This window comes from Vidua chalybeata, chromosome 2 (assembly GCF_026979565.1).
Source record: "Vidua chalybeata isolate OUT-0048 chromosome 2, bVidCha1 merged haplotype, whole genome shotgun sequence".
In the NCBI taxonomy this organism is placed as follows: Eukaryota; Metazoa; Chordata; class Aves; order Passeriformes; family Viduidae; genus Vidua; species Vidua chalybeata.
In genome coordinates, this window is record NC_071531.1 from 112,680,663 (window position 1) to 112,693,171 (window position 12,509).

At 38.3% G+C, this 12,509-nt stretch overlaps 1 protein-coding gene across 2 annotated transcripts in view; it reads right to left on the reverse strand.

The window, feature by feature from the left end:
• The window catches only part of EPHA6 (EPH receptor A6), a 368,662-nt gene that overhangs the window by 181,651 nt on the left and 174,502 nt on the right, over nt 1-12,509 (reverse strand). For both annotated transcript variants that reach the window (XM_053934140.1, XM_053934139.1), the window contains exons 4-5: nt 10,046-10,201; nt 1,594-1,929 (exon numbers count right to left, since the gene is read on the reverse strand). In XM_053934140.1, coding sequence (XP_053790115.1) covers nt 1,594-1,929; nt 10,046-10,201 — 492 coding nt within the window. The remainder of the gene's footprint in view (nt 1-1,593; nt 1,930-10,045; nt 10,202-12,509) is intronic.

Below are 12,509 nucleotides of genomic sequence, written 5' to 3' on the forward strand. Positions count from 1 at the left end.
GAGTAAACCACAGAGAAAATCTATATCCTTAAACCAGGGACAGACAACAGCAAAAGACATTATTTTTTAAAAGCCTACCACTGAAACACGCATCACAAGCTGCGTTCACACAGCTGTTATCCACTTTAAAAATGAACTCTATTTCAGGTGACTTCCACCTGGGCGAGCTTGGTCACTGCATTTAATACCATGGAGCAAAACATCCAAAAGGAAGTTTCCAGAAGGGAAGTTGCTGGCACCTCACTTTCTCCCTTTAGTGAGAAAGGAAAAGGGAGATGCAGGTTTCCAACATGATACAGTGCCTCAGTGCTTCAGGCAAGTCTCAATGCTAGGCCTATATATCATTAGGCATCTTCTATCATTAGCTCTTCTGTTACCATCATGGACAGTGAGCGAGTGGGTTTTGTGCCTTTTCAAATCAATTTTCATGAATATTATTAGTATTACCATCACTGTCATTATTATCATCATAATCACAGCAAGCTGTTCATTTTTGTATGCCCAAAGGCAAACGAGTCATTACTTACTCATCGACAAAACTACTCGTCCCAGATACACAGGTAAGCAGATTTTTGCTAGGCTGATCAGTGAAAGAACCCAGGGCCTTCCCTACAAGTGGAACATAACAGGATGCTCCTGAACATTAGCACTTTTGCTTAGCAGAAACATATCATCAAATGTGTTCTACTGCAAACAGCAGTTCTGCCAGCTCAGTTCCTGTTCTGCATTAAACACTTCAGCTGCAGTTGCAATATCACTGCACAGCAGGTGAAAAACATTTCTGGAACAAATGTCAGCAAGGGATAATACTGAAATAACCTTCTTGTCTACAGTTACACAAGCCAGAAGAGAGCAGTGCTATATGGATTGTATTGTTGCTAATCTATGATGCTGTTTCCTGGCACAGTAAGTATTTCTAAAGAAGAAAAAGTTGCAGAAATAAACAAAAAATAGAGAGCTCTTTTAGTTTCCCATGTTCCTCACAAAGTTTCACCTTGGACATGAATTCAAACTGAAATGGGGGGCAAGAAAAAGCTCAAAACAATAATGCGAAGTTTATAGTTAAAGGACTAAAAAAGAATCTATTAGGATAGCGCTCCTGAGGAAATGGTTCATACAGATGCAGAAGAATATTACAGTGAGGCAGGCTGTAATAGTGCTATGAAGCACAGATACCAAAGAAAGTGAGTTCACTTTCCCTCTGCCTTCGAATTGTGGAGCTGTAATGGATAACCTGTGGTGTTTTACTCTTGCAAAACTGAAGTTGCAAAAGCACCAGACAGACTCCAGCCCTGATGAGCTACTGACACAGCTGGTCTCAGATGGCTAAAGCCTGCACTTCATTTTAAACAGAAAGGTATGGGTTTGTGCCCTGTGTGACGGGGTCAAGGGCCACCTGCCAGAAGCATTTAATGACGATGCATTCCCTCATCAGCAGAAGCTCAAAGTCCTCACGGAAGGCACTTAAAAAACATTCAGCAATCTGCAAAACCCCCTAACCACTGGCCCAGGCTTCCAAGAAATGCGGGATCCCCCCCGGCGAGCGCCCGGGCGGCAGGGACACGGCGACAGACACGCAGCGCTGGCACTCACCGTCTTGGTCTGTGGTGACCGTGATGGCTGTGAACTGCTTGGGGGAGAAGCTGAGCTCCGAGACGCCGTTGGTGGCCTCGATCTCGAAGGTGTAGTTGACGTGCGACACGAAGTCCAGCACGGTCACGGAGGAGTTGGTGAGCCCCGTGTGCCGGGGGATGAAGCGGATGCCGCCGCCGCAGATCTCGCACTGGCTGGCGTCCGAGCCGCACTTCTTGCAGACCACGCTGTAGGTGAGGTCCTTCCTCCCGCCCGTGTCGCTCGGGGGGCTCCACTCCAGCATCAGAGCTGTCTCGTTGATGTTAAAAACCACATTCCTCGGAGCAGAAGGTGGCCCTGCAGAAAAGGAGGGGAAAGCCTGGTAAGCCAGTGTTACCTACTTTGGAGAAAAAAAATTGCCTTGAGGCAATTATTTGCGAATAAGAGCTACATTTCAATGACAGATTCAAAAAGTTGTCTACATACAATCCTTGAAAAAAAAAAAGAACAATAAATCGGTGACATCATAAAAAGATGAACAATCAAAACAACTTAGAATTAACTCAGAAAGAATTTAAGGCAACACAAAAAAGACTTGGGAACGTCAAACCTAGACTAGATAACACTAATTTTCAATAAATGGCTCTTGATGCTGTGGGATACTGAGGCAGAGCTCTAACCACAAAATTTATATCCTTATTTTATGTCTAGTAATGTAGGCCTTTCTGAGACTTAAAATCTTTAATGTTTTTTAAGAGACAAATTGAGTAATAAATAAATAACAGCTTTGGAATAAAGACAAGAGGTTAAATTGTTTGTATTAGTTTTGCACTGCCAGATATTTCTTTGCTGCTGTTCATTAACAGGGTTAGGTGTCTTGGCAACAGGCCAAGGCTATTCGGCATAAGAAACAGTTTACAAGTTTTCTTTCTTTCCCACCTGGCATCTCATCAGCATCAGGATAACAGTGAAGACATCAACTTTTCAACTTAAAGGTCTAAAAGGATGATCAGGAAGCAGGAGAAAAAGTACTTTAAGGCTATGAGGAGGAATGCAAAGACAACAAGCAGGTGTCAGAGCTGTCTGTGCACTGCCAGAGAACCACAAGTGACCCACTTCCAACTTCCCTCTCATCACACAACAGTCATGGACTGTCCAACAAGTTTTAAGCTGCTTGCTGACTTACTGTGTAGGATCACATGGAAATCATCTGAGGCTTTATATATATATATTTATAATATATAATATATATATATTATATAAATTTATATATATAAATTATATATATAGATATAAATATATAGCATGAGCTAGTGATTGTCCCCGTACTGAGCAGTGGTGAGGCACCTCAAGTCCTGTGTCCAATTCTGGGCCCCTCACTTAAAGAAAGTCATTGAGGGGTTGGAGAATGTCCAGAGAAGGGCAATGAAGCTGGAGAAGAGTCTGGAGCACAGGACTGATGAGGAGAAGCTGAGGGAGCTGGGGGTGTTCAGCCTGGAAAAAAGGAGGCTCAGGGAAGATCTTAGTGCTCTCCAGTGACAGGAGGGTACAGCCAGGTGGGGATTGGTCTCTTCTCTTGGGCAACGAGTGACAGAAAAAAGGAAATGGCCTCAAACTGTGCCAGGAGGAGGTTCAGGCTGGACATCAAGAAGAATTTCTTCACAGAAAGGGTGGCTAGGCATTAGAATTTACTGCTCTCAGAGGCAGTGAAACCAAATTCCCTGGAGGTGTTCAAGAAACCACGGGATGTGGCACTTAGTGCTGTGGTCTGGTTTACAAGGTAGTGATTGGTCTAAGGTTGGACTTGGTGATCTCGGAGGTCTTTCCAGCCTTAACAATCCCATAATTCTATGATTCCATATCAGATTCCACAGTCTAACAGAAGAACTTTACCACCTAATTATTGTTTAGATGGGAATTAATGAAGGGGTGAAAGGAAAGGATTGTTACAGGATATCTGAATCATCTCAATTTTATTGGATTACTCTTCTTCCACTTAACATGTTTCAAGCAAGCACTTACAGATGTATGATTTTCAAAACCAATTTGGAAGTAATCCCAAAATAAAAATTATTATAAGAAACATGGACTTGGAAAAATGTGAAGCCTTATACTCCCAGTGTTGATATATGTGAGATGAGTGTGGTAAACACTACTGCTGACCTCTGGGGTTTTTGGGCTGAATGAGTTGAATAAGCATTATATTCCCAGCTCTTAATAAAATCACAGTGCTTCACCAATGGTTAGCAGAACTTGGAAAACTTTCAGCTTGCTTTGCAGCTTTTGATGATTTATAAAACTGCCAAGAGGACTTAGGCATAAAGTTTTGATTGAGACACTGGCAAAATTTTGAGTGAGCTTTTCCTTATTTCAGAGTTTCTTAAGCAGACTGAAAGGCTACAAGAAACGTTTGCAAATGACACCAGCTAATTTTTACACAGCGTGTAACATTCATAACTTTTAAGTGATGGCTTTTATTTACTTATGTGGCATAAACATGGGTTTAAAACCTGGAATATTTGTGAATAAAAAAGCTGATACTGTGTGGGAGTGCTCATGTGAATTATAAACATTAAACTTTTCTGTGGACTGTAATTCAGCCACGTTTTCATTCCTGGTATTTACTTGTAACTTTTAATAAGAGAGTAAACTTTGCCCTGAAATAAATGATGAGTTACCTGCTGGATTCCACTTGATATTTAAAATAGATGGAAGTGTTATGCTGCTTTGAATTTTTTTAGTGAATAAGAAAGTTTAAAATCTTTTGAATGGATGAGCATTTATTAATACATTTATCTGTCCAGAGTTTATGGTTAATAAATCACCAATCTTCCCATAAAATAACTATGAGGATAACAGTTCTAGCTACTCTAGAAAACAGTCCTGAGATCGGAATAAGCTAAAACCAGCACACATTACTTCAGCTTCAGTTCTTATTCTTTATATTCAGAAGACAGGAATAATTATGTTTCCTCTAAAACCATGCTGTGAGAATTAAATAATGACTGGATCTTAACAAATTCCCACTGTTAAAACCATGGAGGAGTTTTAGGAATATTGAGGATGAGCCGTAATCGCACTTCCATATGTGCATAACTTTAAGTAGATGAGTAATCCCCTTGAAATAATTGGTAATATTAATGCACGTAAAACTAAGCAGCTGTGTAATTGCTTGAAGGATTGAAGCCAGTGTTCTAAAACTGGCTTAAATTTAATCTTACATAAACTATAGATAGTATGACAACAGGTCATCACAGCTCAAGTATTTTTGATATTATTTCATCAATTTTGGCAGGCCCAAACAGGAATGAATATGCATCTGGGCAATAGGAGGGTTTTGTCTGGCTTTGTGGATTTTGATTTTCTATCAGATTTTCCTTGTACTATATGGAATGGCATCTATAGGAGAACCAATACAGTAAATAAAATACTCTTTTAAAAAGATATTTTTTCTTTTGTACTAGAGAGTGAAACTTCTTATAGTCATGGTTTGTGACTTATTTCTCAGTTGTAAGAATAATCACATATTCTTGTGCATTCACATTTCAGTGAAAAGCAAAACTATCAATTATGTTAGAGGTGTATTAAAGTATATGACTGTCCTCTTGCAAATGCAGGAAAAACCCACAAATACACTTCATACTCAAGGCCCCTCATGCCAATTTGCATGAGGATTAAATAGCTTTTTAATTGCTGTTAAATTATGCCAGTTAAATTGTGATTTCATGCAAATATTAAGCTGTAATGATACGCAGTGAATCATTTACTAAGATTTAGAACTTGGAACAAAGAGAGACAATTAATTGTAATCCTCAGATTCAGCTAAATTATGTGTCACTGGGCTTTTATGAATGTGGCCTGATTGCTTTGTTATCATTTATAAATTATACAAAGATTATTTGGCACATTGGAAAAAGCTGGCAGCAATAACCCTTCTGCAGACATCTGTATGCAAAGCTCTTGTGGTTTTCCTTATATTGATTTTTAAGAAAAACAAGTATATTCGTGAAAATAAGGGATCCTTTCCTCACAGCAAAATTCATGACTTTGAGTTTTATGCGAAAGAATAAAATACAGTTCAGATGGATGAGCATTATAAAAACATGCATCTCTTCTGCTGAGAGGGAACTCAGCCAGAGCATGAGTAATGTCTTTTGCTTCATTTACAAGTTACAATGAGGAAGTATTTTGACACTTTCTGTGGAGGAGACTGGCGTGGATGTCTTATGGTGAAGCAGGTCTACTCTGAAAGCTACAGAGCTGAGTTTGTGCCTCATGCAGTGCTTTGCACCTCATCTCGTTTTATGTATTCTCTTCCTCTCTGAAGGTAAAGTGCATTTTCCTGTGTATGGAAGGAAGAGGAGCAAACCCAGCACTGCAGAAGTCTGGTGAGGGCAATGCAGTATTTTACACACTTGAGAGTGAAGACTGTCTGAAAAACAAATTGTTACTTTAAAGTAAGAACTGTCCATTATACACCATTGGACTCTTAGAATTTTATGTCATTTGACTACTGAAGTTACAGCAGAAGGGCAAAGATTAACCATCACCTTAGGATACTCAGAATCAGCATCTAGCTGTGCCCCTTGAGTTCATAATTGCATTTTGATATGTAGCATAGAGAAATAGTGTCACTTGATATAGAATCACATTTTCCGCTTTTCACTTATTCTTTTCCTGTGAGGCAGGCAGGAAGAATGGAAGCCAGTGACTGCAAACCAATATCCCAAGTCTGAGCATAAGGTTAAATTGCAAAAAAAGTGTATATATATATATATACACAATAGAGGCAGTAAAGACTTCAAATGTGCTGCCTGATTTCACTGCTGAAATTCAGTGTTGACTTAAAAATAGAGGATACACTTTGTGGCAGAAGTTATTGAACGGAACATAGGTTTGTCAGGTTCAAATTGTTTAAGTATAACATTAAAAGAGAGGAATTCAGACAACTCAGACAACCACTATAAGCCTGCCTGACCTTGAAATGATGGATCAATTCATCCAATTACTATATAGTGGGAAATGTTAGATTTTATGTACAGAGTAATCAGACAGGGGATTAGATATGATGCTATTTGTTGCTCACTGTTTATGCAGAGATTTCTGATAGAGTACTTGCATATGGCAAAGAAATACAATAAGAAGGAAGAGTAGCAATGAGAGATTGATAAGAAGTGTAAGTCAAATGAAAAGAGCCTAGGAGAAGGAGATTAACAATATATTCTAATGTAATTTTCATTCCTCTTATTGAAATTAGATTTCTATTATGGTGTTCCGCAAAGTGAACACTCTCCTCTACAAAATGCAGCTACATAAAGTAAAAATGGGAGCTGTACAATTTTGTAAAAGCACACAGTACTTTCACAGAATTAATCAAAGTGGATTTGAAACTCATCTAAAAGAAGTGGATGCTTGTCTTAAATCAAGGTGGTTTTTTGTTTTTTTTTTTCCATAATGCTACATATGCAAGTTTCTCAGTACTGAGGAAGAGCTCTGGAGTGAGGAATACTGCCTAACCCCATACTGCCTAGCCCTATACAGGAATGAAAAGAGAAAAAAAAATATCTATTTTAAGCATATTACCTTGCAGGACATGGGGGAGCAAAGAAAATGGGCATCAATGAAGTCAGTCAAAATATTTGAACACGAAGACATTTGTAAGGGGAATCCACTGTTCATTCAATGTTTCATTTAAGAATATCTCTCCCTTCAAAGGTCCCAAGAAAAATTTCTGTTTCTTATGTCATGTCTCACATGTCAAGATAGAAATCTGAAAATTAATATGGAAAATGCAGATCTTTCCCAAAGGTGGTTATGTAAAAATGGCATTTCATTTCTGCACAGCATTTTCTGTCTATTTAGTCAAAGTTCTTAATTTTCTTAAAACTTTTCAACTCCTTTTATTATAGTAAAACATGACAGTTTGGAAGGAAAAAATCTAAATTCCACTCATATATGCATCTTTGTTTATTAAATTCAAATTAGCCACATCTGCACATATGCACCAAAAGCAGTGAGGTTGTATTTATGACAGAAACATAATTTTAATAACTGAGAGACTAATTTGAAAGCACTGGGGCTGAAGATATCACTTAGGGAATAACTTGGCCTGAAGACTCTCCATTACTGCCTGATGTGCAAGGTAAGAACACAGTCTGCCTGTCAAGCTCCAGTGTCATTAGCAGAGCTGACATTTAGTGAAATAATCATCATTGTAGGTGTAAGATGAATACATCTGCTGTGTCAATCAGTGATGTACTGATACCTTGCAGCCTAGGCTGAATGGAAGACAGTGCATGGTGGCACTGAACCAAGAAACCAGAATGTGCTTCACTGTCTCCTTTATTTCTTCCTTCTCCCAAGCTGAGGTGAGATGAGGCACTGACATCCTGTTGTGGTTGATTTTTGCCCTGCCTCACCTCACTCAGTTACTTTGGCTGACATCCTCAGCAGGAATGTGGAGGTCTGGCACCAAGTTTTTCCCGACAATTTTCACCCAAAGCAGCTCTCTGCACTCACATTTGTTAAGAAATCAGCAGGGTGTTGAAGTAACTGCACTCTGATGCCACAGGGCTCTCATGCTCTTCCCTACCTTATTAACATTTCAGGGTATCAGGGCTTAAAATTGTGCCCTGAAAGATAATTATGGAATCATAATGCCACGTTTGAGTAATTTTTCAAAGAAATCTCTTTTGGCGATGAAAAATCAATGACTTATAAATAATATGGAGCCACATCTGCATAATGTATGTACCTCTTCCCAAGCATGAAAGTGTCAAGAACACCTGGGATGTTTTGACTCTGGAAGTAAGCTTTTAATGGCCTGTGCTTGTGGCATTGATTTGAGCGGAATTCTTTGTAATCCCCATTTTCCTGTGGGAAGCCTGAAAGGATGCTGTTTATTCCCTCACATACTTCATGCCAAATGCCAGGCCTATGTGTTCTGCTCCAGAGTGAGATGGGACTGGGGGACACTCTCTGAACCCCAAACCCCTGAGGTACCCAGAGGCTGGGTCTTACCTTCCCCCTGAAAACCCTCTGGTTAGATTAAACACTTTTCTGCCTTGGGTCTGAGGGGTGCCATTTTCGTGACCATCGCCCTCATGAAGTGGATGGACAATGTCTTGGTTTTGGTAATGACCCCAGGGCCTATGAATTTGTAAATCAGCTTTAAATTATCAGGTCTATTCCAAATTTGCCCAGTCCAGTGTCATTGGAAAAAGCAGCATGAGCAGAGGAAGTAGCTCAATTAGTTAGCTCAGTTATTTTTTTGTGATGATGCATAAAACATCCCAAAACACAGCTATGCACTGATGGTTATTGCAACAGCACTTTGTCTTTAGGGCTTTATCTCTTAAAAATTTTGTATACTTAATCTGTCAAAATATTTTAAGAATTTAACATGCTGGATTTTTAGAATTCTCTTAACTGTGGCACAAAAAGCACCAAGATCAAATCCTCCACCTAAAGAATTAATAAAGTGTTATACCAAAAACTGGATGTCTTAGAGGATTCTGCAAAGTCTTTAATCACCTTTATTAAAGATGTGATTTTAATAGCCTATTAAAAGATAGTATTTTACACACAGCTTTTCAAATACTGCTGTTTGTTCCAGTTTTTAAACAGATATAGTTGCTTTACAATCAATAAATTAATCCCAGTGGGTAATGAATCATGAACGGAAATCTATACAAAATATTTTATTAAGTGGTAAGAAAACTTATGCTATGTATTTCTAGACAAAAGTCCATTGATCAAAGTAATAAAAATCTTTTTTTCAGAATTTCTGCCCCCAGAATGATGGGTATCAGGTTTGTCTTAAGGGCAAATTTAGGTTAGTCAAAAATCACAAAATTATGCATTCTAAAATTCATCTCAAAAAATGAATTATCACAATTGCATAAGAGGGAATAACTCTCTGTTAAAAGAAGGTGATGGTGCAGGAGGTTTAAATGATATCTCATTCTGATTTGATATATTTTTTTCCTTTCTAAAAATTACTTTCTTGTCTTTTTTAGAGCATTAAGTTTTTATTTGATTGTGTGGGGATATTTGTTTGATACTTTTCATTTAAATCTTAGGGGACATAAGAGCATGTTATATCAGTTTTTTTCCTTTACATGGCTCCAGCTTTTTGAAAGTTTTTGCAACAGCAAATTTTCAAGTACATAAAATGCACATTACTGGTAGTGAAAACACCACATTGTTATCTATATGTCAATGATTACACTTCCTCCTCCTATTATATCTCAGAATTACAAGTTCAAAAGTCACCAAACTAAGAAACCTGGGTAAGTTTGGGGTTATCTAGACACTAAGCAGAAATGTGCTGTTTGAATTTTGATTTAAAAAAAAATCTCTTGATTAGCAGGAATGGAATTCTTCACAAACTTACAGGTTTTGGGGTCTTTTTAATACAAAATCAAATAAAGGAGGCAACAGAATTGCCAACACTGGTAATGAACAGACTTACGGGTACATGCCATAGTTGGTGGGTCCTTCTCAGCTCTGAAATAACCTTTCTCACACTGACAGACAGAAGTTGCTTCTATGTGAGTCAAACTGTGTGGAGGGCACTTGGAGCACTTCACATTTCCAGCAAATGCTTTATAGAATCCAGGCCTGCAAGCTGCAAAGTAAGAAGACACATTTCATTAATAGAAGAAAATTTTGGTCATAAATAAAATCTGTTCCAAGCAGTAATAATGCTGCTTCTTTCCTTTCTGATACAGATGCTTCGATGATACAATTTTTGATATTTTTCATTTTGGTATACGGATTTAAAAAAACCTAAGAATCTGTTCTTGGTATATAATGGGGAATTGTTAAGAAAGATAACTCCCCAATTTTTAGTCAGTCCTCGGTGCTGCTTGAAATTTTCTCTGAACAACTTCACTACTATCACTAAACATTATCTATGTTTTCTCTACATGTATTAACCAAAAAGACTGAGTATAACTTCTATATCTGCCAGAGCTGTTTATAAGGCTTTCTTAGTGAAGTAATGGACAACTTGCAATACCTAAAATATTTACCCCCACAACTCCTTGATGAGACAGGGATGACATCCCTAAATATTTATGGTTGGTCTGACTTGCCTACAGCACCCCAAGAAACCTCTGAGAGCAGCTGACACCAGATGCTGGAGGATGAGGAAGGGATGAAGGAAGAGATGAAGGAAGGAGACGCTGACAGCATCCAGCACAAACCTGCACAAGCCTGAGGCTCTCCTGATTGGGTTGGGAGACAACCTGGAGAGCAGCCAGCCTTGGACAGGGAATGCTGGGATGCTCAGAGCTCATCACTTCCCCAGTTACTGAGAGCTGGTGTCCCTGCTGTTCTTAACCACAGCACAAGCTCACAAGCCTTGTTTTTTGCTGGCATTTAAAGCAGAAACAAGTTATTAAAATAAATCTTATCCCAGATCTCTTGGGCATGGATACTGAGATATTATTTTAAAATCATCCTCAGACTTCATCACACACATTTAAACAGAGATTTCTTTCTTTTCCTGCCAGCTACAGCATTTGCACATGCCAAGCATGTGTTGCAGTTTCTGTCTTCTGGCTTCCCCATATGAAAACATTAAAAATTAAAGAGCAACTTAGACATGTGCAGATTTTACAGGCTCCTTTTCCTCTTGACTCCTCCAGTAGTACAATGGAAACCAGCACTATAAATATAATTTTTAGGTTCCATGTGGCTTTTTCTCACTTTGACATATTCAAGACTAATTTCATTACACTGCTAGAGGAAATAGGCAGTACTTCCTTTTCTTGTAATAAGATACAAAATGATTTAAAATTAAGTGTTTTTAAAAAGTACCTCAAAGTATGCATTTAATGGATTCAGTGTCAGTTCATATTAATTGAGTTATTAAAAAGTATCAACTCATAGATAGCATCAGTTTTTCTTCTGATTCCGAAGGCCTTTCTTGATATAAAAGCAGTTTCAGTAGCAGCTGAATGAAAAGGAGTAAGATGACACTGAAAAAGATAACACTTGATTGCCTCTCAGGACCCAAGAGCCAATTTTTCAAATGCAATTTCAAGAGCTTAATTTTGACCCAGCAATTTCAGCAGTTCTCCTCCTAGTGTGCTGTTCTGACTTTGCTGAATAGACATTAGGGAGGTATCCTGCCCTGCTGTCACCGACTGGGAAAAAAAAAAAAAGGATTTCTGGTGTTAGAGATAAAAGGGGTGGGAACAGCAGGGATTTTCCCCTTGGAAGTAGACTACTGGCCTGATGCAATTGTGATTATAGTGAGTGGCAATTTTCCACTGATTGGAAAGGCAGCAGGTTTGGTGCAGGGAAGAAGGCAGCACTGTAGACACAGGCTGTAGGCACTGCCTCCTCTCAGCTTTGCTGGAAGGCAGAGAGGAGGTAAGGCAAAACTGGGAGAAGGGTGCTTGCCTCCTTATCTTCTCATGCCCAAATCCTGCCCTGATAAATATTAAATTCTTGCTTTATTTCATATGTGACATTTGTGACTAAAGGACTGACAATTCCAGATTACAGTTTCATTCAAAGCAAAATGACTGCTCTTTAAAATCCTTATTACTTCTGAAATTCATGTCTGTCAGTTCTGAAATCATTCCTTCTTCCTTTCTCTCTGCCAAATAACAAATTACTTTGGATCAAAAGAAACACAGATTTCTCTTTCAAGAGCAATATTTTGTATAAAATTCAAGAACTTCACTATTTCAAAATAAAACTCAGGAAAAAGATTTATTGCTAATTAAAATAAAAAGCAAATGTTTTATTCTGAAATGGTAGTCTCTATTGTATTTAAAGCAATTATGTTTTTGACGTGGCAAGTCTTTAAAAAAAAGCACATACATACTCATGGAAAAGGTGGAGGGAAAAAATAAATGGATTAAAGTAGATAATTTTGCTTCTTCTGATTTCAACTCAAGTACATCTATCCCTTAAGTCAA